Raw genomic sequence first — 17,910 nt, 5'->3', positions numbered from 1 at the left:
AACTCTTAAACCAACAAATCCCTTCATTATCAAGGGCTGAACCACAGAGACACAAAAAGTTATGTCAGCTTCCAAATGATTATCTCTCTTTTAGAAGCAGACATTTTAGTAATTTTAGACATTTTAGAAATATTTGATTTTCAATTTGCTGCAATATCATCTGTCAGGTAGCATAGTAAATACTCAGAGGTTAAAGCCAATTTGTTTTCTAATAAATTGAGTCTTAATAACTAAACCCAAGTGCATTAAGAATAAACAAACCCAGGGAGAAATTGTGCAATAATATCTAAGCAATTTGGACAGACACAGTTGTTTTGCACCTTTAAACCATGCACTTACTCCACTCATTTGTGAAATTATCCTGTTTAGTGTTTCCAGGGAGAGCCAAGAGACAGTTAAAACTCTGAAATCCCATCTTCCTTCTTGCAGAGAACCACCAGCTCAGGATACACCCATGCCTGTGGTATCTCCACTGCTGCCATTATCTAGGCCAGGCCATTATGCAAACACACTATTACAGGCATTCCTTCTCTTCAATGCATGCACACAAGACTGTGGGGGCACGAAGTGGGAAGAAAAGGTTAGAGCCTGCCCTTTCCAAGCCAATCCTCTGCTGAAGAGGTGGGAGGGTAACAAAGGAGTGATCTTGCCCTAGATGCCCTGGGCTCGGGCACCAGCTCACACTTGCACAGTGTGCCCAGCACTAAAGCCCTTCCCACACAGCAGAGCATTCCATACCACCATCATCATCATCATCTCCTGAGAAAGCACCATAGCACAGCTGAAGGGTGAGAGAAAATGAAGCTCCTGCTGTGGAAGTGGGACAGTTCCCTCTTTCCTGACTCAGGAATAAAAACCAAACTGCGGCTTGTGAACTCAAGAGTTAGAAATGAGCTCCAAATCTCCTGGGATCACAGAAGGGTTCATTTCACTTGTGGCTTTTAATCAGACTTACAAAGAGCCCCAGCAAAAATGGGTTCTCTGGCTCACACCCTGAGCAAGGAGATGAGCTTTAATAGATCCCTTTTATGTCCCAAAGGAAAGGTAATAAATGACTGCTAGAACTCAGACTGTATAATCCCTAGAACAAGTGGCTGGCAGCATCTTGCTGAACTAACCACTGTGCCTTCATAAAACTGGAGGCACAGTTTTCATCAGTGGCAAATAGTAGAATATCTTTACCAGAGAACCAAGTAGCCTGTTGTCAGTATACATCAGACCATTTACCCCATTAAGTCAATTTACACAAACATCAAGGAAAATGTCCTTTCTCATAGCAAAAAAAAAAGAGAAAAATCACTGAGAACATTATATTACTGGATTTTTAAAAATTATTATATTTAATACTCTGTCTTAAACCATGGTTCTCAGCAGTAGGCACAAACATGAGTTTTCCTCTATAAATAAAACCCATCTCGGTAAGTGTATGCACTTCCCTGTTGCAAAACCTCAGCACAGATGCAATCAGGACCTCTGAACTCAGCAACATTGGGCTAATAAAGGCAGCAGTTCAAGATGCAATCAGGATCTCTAACCTAGACAAAAATTAGATTAGAAAAGGCAACATCTCAATTTCAAGGCAATTGATTCAAACAAATAAAGGGTGAAGCAATTGTCTTCATGCAAAAACGTTAGAGAGCACTTCACAAAGACGCTGACTTAAACATACAGGCTGGAAATGTCTTACATCTGAACCATATATAAAATACCACCACAACATCCTAGTCTATACGTTTGTGTATCAAGTAAGTCTTCACTGACTGTGTACACTGTAGTGGGACAGGTAACAGCTCAGGATCTTCATAAGCAGTTGAAACAACACTGCCTTGGGGACAAGAATTTCTAGTAAAAGATGGGTGATGGAGAGCTGAAAGGAGGAGTGAGCAAAGCCACTTCCTATAAAGGAACCAACCTCCTAAAAAAGTACCAGCTGCTTTTAACTGCAGGACAAAAATCTGCAAGACAGGCACGATCCTATTGGGGATGAGCAGCCTAGGAATAAATCTGCCAGCTTACTGCACGAGCTCTCTTCAGGCCATCCCTCCAAAATGACTCCTTGGTGAGCGCAGCTCCTGGCATACTCCAGCAAGGCAGGGCAGTGACAGTCCATGCCCTGGGGACAGGCACAGATGTCCCTTTCACAGAGGCTGATGTAGGGCTCAGGATCCACTCGGTGGTGGCAGCGGGAGAAGGTCAGCGATGTGCTCAGCAGCTGGCAGGCTTCCAGGACACCCTGCACCAGAGGTGAGGGGCAAAGGGACAGAGAGAGAGAAAAGCAGACACAATTACTTCCTATAGCCTCAGGAAGCCAAGGGAAAATTCAACTTTTCCAAGCACACCGCCCACCACTGTTGTTAACAACATCACAGCTCTTATTTAGCACCACCATACAGTTAATAACAGTCAAGAGTCAAGAGTCAGCTCTACCCATTTATTCACTACATGCAGGGATACATGAATATACTGATTATTGTAGAATGGAGTATCACATAAGGGATGTTTCGCGCAGAAACACGTCAGTCAGTAAAAGGATGGAGGCATTCTACTTCCTTTGGCTTCCCAGAAAAGAGCTGGATGATGCCTGGATTCCCAGGAAGGTGCACACAGCAACAGAGGGGAACTAAAGTAGGTAGGAAGAAAAACAACCAGCCAATCTTTTGGATAACAAGCGACCAGAGCAGGTGTCAGAGGGAAATATTGATTCTGACTAAAATCTTGGGTATTAAATTTGTTTTCCACTTCTGGCCACACTTCCTATTGTTCCTGCTGGCTTGCCCAAAGCACAACAGGTTAATTTAGCCCAGATAAATAGAAGAACAATAGCCCAGGGAAGACAAGCAATTTGTTCTGCTCTTCTCCCGAGTTAAATCAGCATGGTGAGAGCCAGTGCGAGGGGACAACAGCACAGGGAGATGGGAGGAGGTGTCAAGACCTCTTCTTTCAGACAGCAGAAACCTAAGAGGAAACTTATTTCTATATTACATATGTGAAACAAAACCTAAGGAAAACTTAGACTATGATTAAATTCTCCAGGGGAGGCTTCTAAATAAAAGTTTTTGTGCACATTATGTCACAGTTTGATGAGTCTGAGGTCCTCAGTGCAACTTTCTGAAAGGATGGCACTGAGTTTAGCTAAGCGATAAAACAGTTTTCTGATACAACCCCAGCACAACAAAGAGCTGGAACATAACTTTCTTCTACTTACTTGTCAGTGTTTTATGTCAGCAAATGTAAACCATGGTATATTTTGTAGGTGTTATACTCGGTGGTTAGAGGGGATGGCATATTCTTCATACTGATTCACAGTTACAGTTCATTACTTCTAAATAACTTTAGATATACCTGAGGTGACAGCACATACAAGCTGATGGGTAAAAAAAAAATAAATATATACATATAATAATAATAATTTAAAAGCATCTCATTTTCTGGGAGATGAAAAATGGAGACCAAAAAAACCGCACAGGAAAAAATCAAGATGTCTTCTCTGAATGGCAGCTATGATGCCTGTATATGAAAACTGCTGAGTAGAAAATACCTTTCTATTTTGTCTAAAGGGGGTTTTGTTCAGGTGATCAAGCTAGTACATGCCTGAGACAAGATAGAATTTCTTGCTTATGAAAACAAACTAACAAGAAATGTCTACTCCATTAAGAATGTGTTCCAAGTTTAGCAAAGGGCTCGGGGAACAACCACATGTGCAAAGAGGTTTTGAGCTTTCTGAGAAAGGACTTGGGGAACTTAAAATAGTGCTAACTGAGAGCTGGACATGATGAAAATCAGAAATTCAGCTCCAGCCTGAATAATTCTGATCCCCAGACAGCACCCACCATGCTGAACCAGATGAGAAAAGAAAAAAAAGACACTAGAAGAGTAGGGAGCAGAAACTATATAAATGGTGGCTAGTGCTGCTCTAAGACTCACAGAAGTACAAAAAAGCTGAAAAGGTGCCCTAGGGGTGGGAGTAACAACAACAGAAGCAGCCAAGAAAGCTATTAAAGCACAGCTTGGAGATGAAACTGATAAAACCAAAAGTGAGCTCAGAGCCATTCAGAGGATGAGCAGTACAGCAACTCCTGGATCAAAGCCTTGATCCAGATAGTATCAAGTGCAGCAGAAAACCAGTATATGCAACAATCCCATTTAGGGGCTGAGCTAATGAAGTTTCTTAAGGTAATAGCCTGTTAATACAACTCAAACAGCAAAACTCCAACTGTATATTCCACTAAAAGGAACATTTTAGATGGGAAAGACTTAAAAAGCAAGGGAAATTACACAAAAAAATTAACCCATTTTTATTTTCCTGTAGTTCTTTCGTCTTGGATTTGTTCACTAACAGCATAACTAAAGGCTGAACTCCAGCTGATTATCTAGAAACCAAATCATTTTGTTGAAAAGCAACAAACAGTTCATTTTATCTGTGTAAAGGCTTTCTTGCCATTCAAATTTCATCAGATTTTCCAGTGACTTTAGGCAAAAAGTTATAGCTGAAATTTTCCCATCTTTCAGACGTATCTCAATTATCATTACAAGTAAGCTGAAATGTGGATAAATCCAAATAGATACAAAACCAATAAATTTCACCATGAGGATGGCCAAAGAGAGGGTATGGAACAACAACCCTTGGAGATATTCAAAATGTGAGTGGACAAGGACCTGAGCAGCCTGATGTAGGATGGCCCCTGTTGGAAGCAGGGAATTGGACTCAACGACCCCTTCCAGCTCTAACCATTCTGCAAATTATTATTTTCATTCCTTCATTTCTTTAAAACTCACTGGACGGGCTGGACTAAGAGAGGTCCTTATTCTTTAGTTTAGAGGACAGTGGTGAGTATTAGATATTTGGCAGCCTCAGCCACTGCTGTAACATTCCTGCTCATGGAAGCTGCTCCACATGAAGAAATAGTTAAACCCTACAGACTGGAGAGTGAAGCCTCAGGCTGAAACAGTGCTTAGGGTAAAGGTAGATGCAAAATTAAAATTAGCAGGACTGACTGCAGTATCTGAAATGCAGGTGAAGGTTGTAAAATTTCTCCCTTCCCTTCTGCACTAGTCCTATTTCAAATGTCTCTTTAAATAGGTTGGCGGGGTCCTGGCACTGGCAACCCTCAGCAACCACAAAACTTGCTGACCTTCCTTCTGCCTCAGGCCCACCACACAGAGCTGGAGGTGGAATTTTGTACATTCTTCCCATTTCTGTGGCATTTCCTCCTGCTGCTGCATGAGCTGCATTTGTCCACGGCTTAGCAATAACCATTAAAGAGAGAGAACACGGCAAATAACAGAAGAAATCAAAGACACTCTCTCTTTCCCTTGAAATTAACCCCAGTGGTGTGGATTCTCCAGAACACTCAAGGAAGGGTATATTAACTGGCTACAGTTTTGCAGAAAATATATTTAATGGAGAAAGATTTAGCCTCCTACCTTTTCAAATTAAAAGTATCCAAACCCAGTATGTTTAATACACCAAACACTGGCTCTATGTTTGAGCAGATTAGGTAACAACTGAAAAAAATCACTTCCCTTAAATGCTAATTAATCTGATGGAAAAAAAAGATATTTTAGATATAGTGGGCCTCATTTTCACCCACGTAATATATAATTATATTGTGTAGAATGATTTGGGTTGGAAGGGACATTAGAGAGCCTCTAGTCCAATCCCCTGCCATGGGCAGGAATACCTTCCACTAGAGCAGATTGCTCCAAGCCCCACCTAACCTGGCCTTGCACACATCCAGGGACAGCGCTGGACCTCTGGATCTTTGCTGGATCCCAGACATGATGAATTATGGTCCAAAGCTGAAAATTTCTACTTGCTTTCAGATCTGGGAATGAATGCTATTTCTTTTATTACATATAGAAGTATTTCATGGGATAATGGGGGAACTGTTCCTTACCAACTGCAGTAAGGGCTGAATTTCAGCAAAAGCAGAAATTAGCTGATTTTCATTTCAATAATTTTCACATCTAACATACTATAGGTATAATTTCCTAATAAGAGAAGAAAAAAGGAAATAATACAGTGAACTCTGTCCACCACACATCAATTCCATTAGAGGTGAAATCTACAAAATAAAGGTAATGTATAAGAACACAGTAATCAATTGCAATGCTTTAAAGCATACACATTATTGTTTTCAAGGCTGCCTTGTTACCATCCTTTTCCAGATCACCCATTTATACTTTCAGATCCATGTTACCCATGCTGTCGGTCATCTTTGAGCCTTTAAATTGCAGTACTTTGAACAGATTAAACCAGTGAAAAAAAGAATCAGACAATGCATTGAGGCTCCTTTTGGGTACATCAGCTGGCAGGGCATGGTTTGGAATGTCCTCTGGATCCTGAGGCAAGGCAGCTAATCACACTAAGTGTGTATGTGTTTTAGAGGTGGAGGGCAGGGAAAGGCCATGGCATAGAGGGGTAAGAGTGTGCGCTGACTTTTCAGCTGACACACAGAGCCATTAAACAAGACAGAAACTTCCAAAAAAAAAAAAAAAAACCACTTTTTCAACATTTTTTGGGATTTAAAGATAAAGGGACAGCAGAGCTTTCTGATTCCACTGTATAAAAACATACAATGGTTTGGGTTGGAAGGGATCTTAAGGATGATCTCATTCCAAATCCCTGCCATGGGCAGGGACACCTTCCACCATGCCAGGTTGCTCAGAGCCCCATCCAGCCTGGCCTTGGACACTGCCAAGGATGGGGCAGCCACAGCTTCTCTGGGAAACCTGTGCCAGGGCCTCAGCACCCTCACAGGGAAGAATTTCTTCTTAATATCCAATCTAAATCTGCTCTCTGTCATTGTGAAGCCATTTCCCCTCATCCTGTCATCGCGATTCCTGCTGAAAGAAGGCAGAAGCCATCTCTCCAAGGATGCTGTTGGCCAGGGAGGGGGACAGACAGAGAGGGTAAAGAAAACCACAGACCTATCCAGTGTGGGGGCACTGGGGTGGGAGGAATGCCTTGAAGCAGAGCTGTTGTTTCCCTCACCTAACAGCTGACTGCCTGGCAGGGAGGGAGCCTGGGAGACCAAGGAGATTTACATTCCTGAAGCTGAGGCAAGCAAACAAAGCACACTATTAAAAAGCCCTACATTCTTCAGCAGACACTTGTTCGGCCAGACTTCTATTAATAGGGCTGTGTTTATTCTTGCACAGTGAATAAATTAACACAGTGTTAAATGCTGTGAGCTTATGAACTCACATGAGAGAATATAACCTCATTCAGTTTGTGGGAAAGAAAATTTTATCAACAAAGCATCAATAACAGTATCTGTATAAAATCCAAATTAGTTGTACTTGACCCATCAGACTGGATTCCACCCTGCATGCCACTCCCCAGCCCCAGCTGCAATGTTGACACTTTCTAAACTCGTCTGAACAGATAAAATTCCACAACCACTCACAAGAACTACCCTTTCTCTAGAGCTGTAATCAGGTTTAAAGAATCATACGATGGTTTGGGTTGGAAGGGACCTTAAAGATTACATAGCTCCACACCCCTGCCATGGGCAGGGACACCTTCAACTATCCCAGGTTACTCAGAGCCCCATCCAGTCTGGCCTTGGACACTGCCAGGGATGGGGCAGCCAACAGCTGCTCTGAGAAACACAGGGAACAATTTTTTCCTGATATCAAATCTAACCCTGCTCTCTGTCAGTGTGAAGCCATTCCCCTTGTCCTGTCACCCCAGGCCCATGTCCAGAGTCTCTCTCCCTCTTTTCCTGTGCGTTCCCTTCAGGCACTGCAAGGCCACAGTGAGGTCACCCCAAAGCCTTCTCCTCTCCAGGCTGAACCATCCCAGTTCCCTCAGCCTTTCCTCTCAGCAGAGCTGCTCCATCCCTCTGCTCCCCTTGGTGCCCCTGGCTCTGGCCTGGCTCCAGCAGCTCCCTGCCCTGTTGAGCAACCCTGTCCCTAAAAAAGCCTTACCAGGCTGGAACCCCTCATGCTTTGGTGCTTAGCACCACACACCTTTACCCAGGTCAGGTGTTCAGTCTGCCCCAGCCATGACAGAAACACCCCCACACACACACCACCACTGCCCAAGCAAGAAACGTCAGCTGGAGATTTCCAACCTGAAATTACTGCTGTAATTCCTCAGCCAGCTCTGCAGTTAGTGAGGCTGAACTGCTGAGGAGCATGAGCATCCTTCACTGAACTTCACAACACATCTGAAGCATCCCCATCCAAAAGCTTAATGGAAGCATAAAGAGTCAGAACTCTGCAACTTGTCCAACTCTTAGTTAGCATTTTCCAGGTAGCTAGGAAACCAACATCCAGGTTAGCTGGAGAGTAGATAAATTCCAGTAAGTGCTAGTACTCTTGAGAAGCTATTTGTGTCTAGTTTAGCAAATACCTGTCTACAGGACTTGAATAGTGAGAAACTAACAACTACATTTCAGCCTCAGTCACTGGTATAAATCTAAACCTGGCACCCTGGAATTCATTCTGATTTACAACAGAGTACATGGAATCAGTTGTAACCCCTCATGGAATGAAGGCTCAATTCACCACGACAGTCATAACCTGTTAACATCACATGCTTGAGTAAAAATTCAAAGCTACTTTCTTCCGTGAGCTGGTGACCATCTGCCTGCATCCACACCCTGTCTAAGGGAAACAAGAAACTTGTTTGCACTTATAAAAGACAAGAGTAAAAAGGTTGATGCAGCAAAGAGGGTCACAGAGTTGGCCAAGGCAAACAGTTCCTTGTTTCTTCACTAAATCAGCATTACTATATGTACATGTAGCTGAAGGAACTTCCTCCTGGGAAGGAAAATAGCCTAGTGACACAGAGCTTTTAGAACACCAACAAAAAACATCTCCTCTGTCAAAAACAGCCTGGCTGGAGCAGCTCCCTCCTCTGCTGACTCCCAAGTATATAAACTGAAATAAATTCACAAATACCATTGGGGAGGCAGTGCCCACAGAGGCTTCAGAACTGATGCTTCCCTGCTCACACAATCAGAAAGGGAATTAACTAATTCCTCATTCTGCAAGAATCACTGAAACACACCTTTACCAAGTAACATCATAATTTCTTTGGCAGTAATTCACACTTCAGCCTCAGATGAGCTGATGTTTTCTTTGTATGTTTAATGGTTGGGGTGGTGGGGGAAGAAGAAGGTGATAGATAGATGGATAACAGGTTTAGGCTGGATATCAGAAAAGGTTCTTCCCCCAGGGGGTGCTGGGGGACTGAACAGGCTCCCCAGAGAACGGTAGGGTAGCCCCATGGGTAGGATTTTGGGGCTAACCTGTGCAGGGCCAGGAGCTTGACTCAGTGATCTTTGTGGATCCCTTCCAAACCAGAATATTCTGTGATTTCTATTCTTCTGCCAAAGGGCAGGCAAGTTGCCTTTCAGGTAGGGGAGAACTGAAACCAGAATGGCATCGTGCAGCACCAACCTTCTCTGCCATATCAGATGAAATGTTGCAGGTGTTGCTCGGAGTCTGCACTCTCTTGCAGTGCTTGTTTTCACTCTGCAAAGCCCAGGAGTTGGCAAAATCATAACTGTTCCCCACCAGGGTCCCTGGGAATGAAGAAGAGGAACATGGCTGTTTGAGGGGTTTTAACAACAAGTGGGCATTATTGGCTGCTATCAAGGTGACAGTCTGACAAAAGCTCTCTTTAAAAGTATAATCTGTTTTATCAAATGGATTTTTATTCCAAACAGATTGACTGTAGGAAAGCCACTATCAGTGGCATGGATTTTGTTCTGCTAAGGACATCTCTACACTCAAGGACAGACTAAAGCCTGCAGAAGGCAGCTCCCACCTCCCTCACGCCTGCATGAACATGGTGGGAGTTGCTGCTGGTCAGCTACAATCTGCAGGAGCCAAAGCACACCTGCACATAATCTTATCACTTAAAAATTGTCAATAAAACACAAAACATATTAGAGAGTCGAACAAACACATCTGCTTTCCCTAACTGAAGAAAACTTTAGCACGCTTGATCCTAGCTAACCTTGATCTTGTCCAAAACTAAATCTTGTGTGCAAAGAAGCTTAATATGCACCATCATGGTTTGGGCCCATCCTCTTCCTGGGTAAGAAGTCCTGAAACGTGCTCCTCTGTTTCAGGACAAGCAGCTCCTAACCTAGGCTTACCAAAATTTGCATCAGTTTTGCATAAAAACAAAGCTGACCGAGTTTGTATGGTTGTGACTTCCCAGGAGATGCAAACCACCTCTCTGCTGCTCTTGCTCCATCCTTCTGAGAAGTGGGATCCTCCCAGAGAGGGAATGTTTCCTCCACCCTCTTTTGTCACCCATGGCCTTGCTGGTTCCAGATCTATCCATGACTAAGACCTGGAGACTTTTTGTAAACCAGAAATTAGGGGTTTTTAAGATTGCACATATCAGGCCCACAGCAGAGAGCAAAGGACTCCCAGGAAAAGGGGATAAAAGACACAAAGTTTTAATCTATGCAGAAGAAAAGGAATGCAGCAACAAGAAGAATACAACCCCTTAGCTTAGGGCCCATCAGATAACTCTCTCTGGCTCTGTTAACTCATCTAGAAAAATAAATGCAGAAATTTGGTCAAGACACTACAGTCCTGCGAGTCTTAATTGGTAAATAGAGTCTCAGTTGGTAAATAATCAAAAGATCTTGGTTATTTATCAAGCAATAGAGAGGCAGGGTTGGGGGGTGGTGAGGGTGGTTTTTTTTGTTTGTTTGTTGTTTTGGGGAATTTTTTTTTTTTTTTCACAGTTTTATGTTATTCCAGACAGGCAAAACTATTGGTAAGGCTGCCCAAAAATTGATTCATAGCTTGCATCAAATTAATTATGTGAAATAACAAAGGCACAGACTGTAAAATCTTCCCTGCCCTCTCCAGTTTAGTGAATATAAAGTCAGTAATATTAAACAGGAGAGGGAAAGAACCCACTCCAGAACTGTACAGCCTAGTGATGCAGCCACACTCCTCACAACACAAAGGTATAACTTCAGTCCCAGATCCTGAATAAAGCACATGGGCTGAAGGTGGCCAAATAGGTATCTGAGCATCTAGAAAGAACTGAGCTTCATGTTTCTGATATGAGCAAAAGCTGGCAACCAGTTACAAGTCCATGCTGAGGTCAGAAAGCAAAGCCTTATCACCTGCCAAGTCTTAGAAGCCTTCACATAATGGCCATAAAGGACCAGACCTTATCTGGCAAGAGCAGAGAAAGCCCTTCATTAGGGTCTATGAGAAAAACTAACATACAAAAGACCAAACAAAAACCCTAGAAAGCTTCTGAGACATTACTTGTTATATTTTAGTTATGCTTAAAAGTGTGAGAAAAAACCCTCAAGTTTTAGCTTGGTTTTGCTTCCAATAAGCAGGCAATTCCATAGAAGAAAAACAATGTTGTTTGTCAGTCTGGACAGGACATGAGCACTTCTCCAGAGGATGAGCTATTGCAGGAACCATGTCAATGGCAGTGACTCGGCACCCCAGCCTGTCTGAAGGGCAGTGGGTCTGCAACTCTGCAAAAGGCTCTTCCTAGGGTGGTGGGGCACTGAACAGGCTCCCTTGGGAAATCATCACAGCCCCAAGGCTGCCACAGCTCAAGATGCATTTGGACAACAACACGGTGGGGTTGTTGGGGTGTCCTGTGCAGGGCCAGGACTTGCTGAGCCTTTCAACTTGCTGGGTCCCTTTCAACTCAGGATATTCTATGAACTCCAAAACCTACTGAAGAGGCTTTTTGGGTGGGTTCAAGAACTAACACCCAAGGACTTCAAAGCTCAGTCCCACCAGTGTTAGTTTACCAGGGTATCAATTTTATTCTCATCATTCAGAGCTCCAGACCTCAACAGCTGAGTATCCAAAGTGTACACAGAAACCATGTGTGTTATTCTCTCATCAGCTTTTCATCAGGTCTCCACTTCCACACTAAAAACACAGTGAGGAGTCATCAGAGCATCATGACAACAGCACGTTTGAATAGATTATAGAACAGGAGTATAAATATATGAAAAGAAAAGCAATTACAGCATTCATTAAGTTTTAAACACCCCTCTGTTCATGCCTCCTTTATTTACTTGCTGTAAGTGGTAATACCCACTTACAGAACAGGTGCTTTGCCTCTTTCACCACCACCCTAAAAGCAATTCAATGAAGTTCTATATCATATTCCACTTTCTTAAGGGGAAGAAAACAGATTGTGTTCTTAAACCACAATAATTTCTTTCCCTGAAATATGGAAAAATAATATTTTCATTTGTTTCCACTGCATGTTATTCTGAAGCTCAAAGATCTAAATGCATCTCTTACCAATAAAAATCCATCCCAGAAATGTGATTTATTAGAACTGAGGCCCCAATCTGATAAACTCCAGGTTTTAAAAGGAAGAAATGGAACACCAACAGGACAGTTCAGGCTGCTGGCAACCTTAAGGTAACTTAAGGCAAACTTAAAGTAAACACTGTTGTCAGATCACTAAGTCCTTACACCAAGCTCACATCCTTGGATAGGCTGACCTTCAGGAGATCTAATCAGCCTTAAAGAAGAACAACTAAAAACTTTAGTGAAAATAAAAGGGTAAAATGCTTCAAAGGCTGCCAAGAGGCTGCCTACTTCTTCTGTTTAAAAAATATTACCTCTCCAACTGTTTGTGTTGCCCCCCACTTGGAAGGTAGATTCAACAGTATATTACAAAGCAAACAAAAAAAAAAGTGATCTGAATTATTCCATAACTGATTTACTTGGAGCAAGTTAAGAAATGCTCCAGTGAACCAGCAGAGCTGCCAAGGAGACAGTGCGTGGGTGTAGTGACGTCCCTCACCAATACAACAAATTCAAACATAATTCAGTCTAATTCCTTCTGAATTAGTTTAAATGAAAGGTCTTTTGTATCACTGGAAAAACTGGCAGAATTGCGTACACACAGTTCTATTCTTCAGGCTAAAATCACAGATCTGTGTATCCACACAGGTGTGTAAACACAAGGAGATCCCTGACTTCTGTAAGAGACATAGAAAACACATTTTCTCTGTCACTTCTATTACTTTACAGCTCCTCCAAGCAGAGACCCTGTCATGGACTTTATTACATTCCAAAATCTGTGGCTGTGAATGGACTGCTTTTTTTAAGGGGGAAGATACAGCCTCCAGCATATGAAACAAATACAGCATGAAACACATTTAAACACGAGCAGCAGAGGGGCCTTTTCTACATTTGAATATTCCAAAGCATTACAGTCTCCTTTTTTCTTCTGCTTTTTCTAAGGACCTTACTACTATTTACTGTCTCAAGAAAAAGCCATAAATGTCCTATCTCATCTCATGCAGACATAAAGGGATCCAAGCCCTGGCAAACTGTTTTGTGACCAGAGTTTGTTTCTTATTATTTAGACTGCTGAAGGACAGATTAATAATTTTAACACACCATGAGATCTCTTATTTTTTATATACACTGAAGTTAGGCTTATGTATCCTGAGTGCTAGCAGGACACATCTCTGGAGCACTGCCAGGCTCCTTTCCAACCTGCTTTGCCTCCCTTTCTATCTTCAGTATTATTTATTTTTAATGCACACTTCATGTTAACAATCTAATATATTAATGTATTAACTAACTTCAAACTTCTCCTCTTCAGGTAAGCACTCAGAATTAAAAGACGCTCTGAAAATACCACAAATCAAGACCAATCCTTCAAAGTCTCATTCAGGGCTTTTCAGAAACTCTGAGTCTTCACACAAAGGTGTACTGAGCAGCAAAGGTGGTGTTCCCTCTTATCTCACCAGGAACTGCTGTGATATAAGGGGCATCCCCCCATCCAACAGCCTTTATAGGTGGTGAAAGGTCATTAAAATGTAGCCTCTTTGTAGAACAGCATCCCACACCAAACCTGCAAGCAGCAGGAATTTCATCTTCTGCTGTTGCATCTTTCTATTCTTACACTATCTGTTCTTACTACCTCTTGGCTAATTCATGAAAAATTAGATGTTGAATCAATGGGTATTTTACACAGCTTTTTTGCTGCTAGCCAGTCTCCCCACATGAGTTAACCTGTAGCTTTATCTTTGCATTTGAAAGTTTCCAGGTTTCTGAACATGCTATATTCAGATGCCTAGGCTTTCCTCAGGAATGAGATGTGACTGCCATTTCCTTTCAGGAGAAAGGAAGATGAAAGGTCTTAGACAGCTTTTCAACACACCAAGTTGAGGTACCTGACAGGTTCTGTAGGAACAGTTTGCTGGATCAGCAACATCTTTGTATGTTAATGGATGCTCTGCACACTTCCCCTGATTAAACAATCAGTTAGTGGTAACCTTTACCTTCACGTGTTCTGAAGTCATCCTCAAGGAATTTATTAAAATTGCCACACAACCCACAGGTCTTATTATAGTGCTTTTCTTGAAGGAGTATCTGAATGTTTCCATTGGCATCAATCTTCACCACAAAGCCGTGCTCATCACTGGATATTTTATAATAACCTGCCTCCTTCTCTATAAATATACCATTGGAGGCAAAAGGTATGGAAACCCTGTGGAGAAAAAACAGGAAATTCTCAGCATGTGACACACACAACTTATCAGGTTGTTTTCTGATAAAACAGTAGTTCCTACAGGTACCTTTTTTCTTCCTGCATCACAACTCCATCTAAAGAGAGGCGAAGACTGAAATATTCTCCAAGATACAGGGAGAAACCAATTTTGTCCCCATCCTGGTAATCACCTGAGAATATGAAATACAACCAAATACTCTTAGTTCTGGGACTCAGGAAGACAATTTATGGCCAGTAAAAACTTATTTTAAATTATGACCAACACAGAACATTTATTCGTGAATATAAAAACATCTACCAAAGCAGTTGGCATGAAAGTCACACACAGTTTTGGTACATATATCATCACTTCTATGCCCAAGAATAACTCTGCAGAGGCCTATGCTAATTCCAAGGCCTTCTGTCCTAGAAGTATGCGTATAGAACACAGATAAAATTCATTCTAAAGGGTTGTATAGCTCTTATTCCTGGACTCAGCTTTAACTCAGCCACATCTCCCTGAAAAATACAAAATTAGTAAAGGTCTTCTTTTTAGTAGGAGTAGTAAGAAAATCCCTGCTTCTCAGCAGCTTATTTATGTATGAGCTACATTACCAGAACGTACCAGGCATAACAGAAGCCCCAGAAGTAATCCACTTTCCCAAAACAAGCCCAAAAAATCCCAATACAACCCACAAACAAACAAACAAAAAAACCCTCCCAACCAAGACACCTTTTTATGCAGTGGTCCATCCTATCTGACAAAGGTGAAATATTTGTCTTTATTCCCAGTGATGGAACCCAGCTCAGACTCACCTAAGAGCATGAAGGAGTGCTTGTGACAGTCCCCAGCAAGGAGGTAGCTGCAGTACCCAGCAAAATTGTACAAGGAACCATCAAATGTTTTGATGTGGTCATTCCCAAAAAGGCTGCAACGGGCAACTGATGACTCCTGAAGTGAAAGCCCTGACAACCCTAGGTATCAAAACACAACATTAACCTGCAATTTAACACAATCATTTTGCAGTTCAGGAATTTCTCTGCTGGAATTTATCCCCACTGATGTCTGGCTTCTAGGCAGACTGTAAGCCTAGCATGGCAGTCCATAGGATCACAGCTTTTTTTAAATTATTATATGCCCTATTGAAATGCCTTTTTTTTTTTCTGTATTTCCACCAGCCCAAACCTTGCATGAGTAATTTAAGTTCTGATCCTTTGAGGAATGCCATGTGTTCATCTGTGCCTGCCTGCAACCCCACTAAAGCCTATAGGGCACTAGGAAAGCCCCATATCTTGTTCAGTCAAACATCCCTGACTTCAGGGAGTGTGTGGGACTCAACACAGTGCCTGTTTCAAGGTAAACAGACAAAAGGAATTACTTTATTGATGCCTTCAGCATGGTGAGAATAAACCCCGAGTCAGTACAAAAAGGGGAAGGGGGCTCATATCTCACCAAAAAAAACTAAAAAGTGAAAATATATTCTAGTCCAAACCTTTTTTCTTACCTGTGATTACAATGGCCAGCAGTAGGTTTGTTTGCAGCACTGTCAAGAGGAGCATCTGTTAAAAATCAAAGAGATAGCTTAGACTATTCTTAGTTTGATACAGTCTGTTTCACAACTCCTCATCACTTTCTATCCTTTCTTCATAAAGAAAATGATTATTGAGGCTCTGCAACATTTCAGAAAGCCATAATCCATGCAGACAGTTGTGGTAATTCAGCTGCCCTCCATCCTGCTTTAACTAGCTAATCTAGGAGAGTTATTAATTACTCTTTGTCAGCTACCTCCATGGGAAATGCAACCCAACACCCTCATATCCCAGTTCCCCTCAGCTAACACCCTGCACACAAAGCCCTTCAAAATACAGCATTATTTCTCAGCCAGCCTGATGTGAAGATGCACCCCAGACTGGCTCAACCAAGCTGGATCCAGCAGAAGTCACCTCTGCAGCACAAGATTTGCACCCTGCCCAAACATCCACAATGGGAAAGAAAGAACATACAGATGTTGCACCAGCCAGCAGGTTTGTTTGGCAGACCATTGTAACTACATAATCTGAGGTCTATCATCTGCAACAATAATCCACTGATTTCAGGGTGATAACATGCTTGAGGATAAGGGGCAAGAAGGAAAGGGAGGAAATCATGCAGAGATTAGAGACCCAGGGTGAAAATTTTCATTCAACAAAATCAGTTTTAGCATTGCCTCCTCCTTTCTACAACCAGAACATCAGTCTTCATTTTCCATATGTCTATAAACTACCTCCAGAATGACCAGGCCTTTAAAAATAATAATTAATAATACAATAGGAGGGTCATGCAGATTGTGAACTACATGGGTTCAGTGGCAAAACATTAAGTGTTAAGTATGAAAGCTGCAGGGAGCTCCAAGGGAATTAATTTCAGTGATCATATAAGCAACTAGGGAAGCTTAAATATACCAAAGTTAATATACTAATACCAGAAGACCAGACACACCTTTTCCTAAAGGAACTCTCCAATTAAAGACTAGAATGCTTTTTGCAAAGACAAATTGAGATATCAGGTATAGACACACACATCTTATTGCTGTTGGTTATGTAGGTCCAACTCACAGCCCCATGAATAAACACAGAGTTTGACTTATACACAAGACAGGAAAAGAAAGATCTATTCTATAACTCAGTCTAATATAATGCTGCAAATCCTAAACTGACATAAGGCTGCAAAATAGCTCAGATGTGCCAACTGCATGGGAATGACACTACAAAGAATGGTGAAGGAAAGAGTAGGCATTATTACTCTCAGAATACACACTTGCTACTGTATTTTTGGTGCATGCAGAGTTACTGTGGTGAATCAGATACTGCTCATGTATGTTAACCCTTTTGTTTTACAAAGCAGGCAGAGAAAAATGGCAAGGTGTAAATCCCTTCCTATCAGTCCCCATCCACCTCCCACTCTTTTCTGAACTGCAGATGGACTTCCCCCAATTATAATGGAACAGGTGCCACTAACAAATCAGAATACAATCCAGTAAGACCTGTCGGTACAAAACCATCTACAGTTTTATCACAGGCTTAATTAGAAATGAATATACCTTCTTCTGTGAGAGACTCCTCTTGCACATGAGAAAGAAACTCCTCCAGTTTCCACCTCTAACCTACAACACCATTGTTACCCTGGTGCTTCAGTAGTCAAGACTGGAATGACTTTAGCTTGAAATCTCTTGTTTTTGTACAAGCCAGGAACTCTTGTCCATTTAAGAGGAAAGACAAAAATGCAGACGTCATATCCGCCTGATTCTCAAGACAATAGATGAGATTGCTATCGTGGAAATCAGGCACTCTTAATTGCCAGGAAGGTACAATGAGGGGAAATAGTTTTAAAAACTGACAGATAAAGTCTTTGAAATACATTTCACATGTGTATGTGTGACAAATCTCACTGG

At 41.9% G+C, this 17,910-nt stretch overlaps 1 protein-coding gene across 1 annotated transcript in view; it reads right to left on the bottom strand.

Annotated features, from left to right (window-relative positions):
- VWF (von Willebrand factor) overlaps window positions 1-17,680 on the bottom strand; it is a 116,774-nt gene extending 99,094 nt beyond the window's left edge. The window contains exons 1-7 of the mRNA XM_021540069.1: window positions 17,560-17,680; window positions 15,985-16,039; window positions 15,296-15,454; window positions 14,568-14,670; window positions 14,271-14,479; window positions 9,412-9,536; window positions 2,017-2,233 (exon numbers count right to left, since the gene is read on the bottom strand). Of these exons, the coding sequence (XP_021395744.1) occupies window positions 2,017-2,233; window positions 9,412-9,536; window positions 14,271-14,479; window positions 14,568-14,670; window positions 15,296-15,454; window positions 15,985-16,039; window positions 17,560-17,589 (898 nt within the window). The 5' untranslated portion in view covers window positions 17,590-17,680. The remainder of the gene's footprint in view (window positions 1-2,016; window positions 2,234-9,411; window positions 9,537-14,270; window positions 14,480-14,567; window positions 14,671-15,295; window positions 15,455-15,984; window positions 16,040-17,559) is intronic.
- Window positions 17,681-17,910: the final 230 nt, after the last annotated feature.

This window comes from Lonchura striata, chromosome 5, assembly GCF_046129695.1.
Source record: "Lonchura striata isolate bLonStr1 chromosome 5, bLonStr1.mat, whole genome shotgun sequence".
Taxonomy (NCBI): domain Eukaryota; kingdom Metazoa; phylum Chordata; class Aves; order Passeriformes; family Estrildidae; genus Lonchura; species Lonchura striata.
The sequence above is the reverse complement of the archived record's forward strand: the minus strand, read 5'-3'. Positions and strand labels throughout refer to the sequence as shown.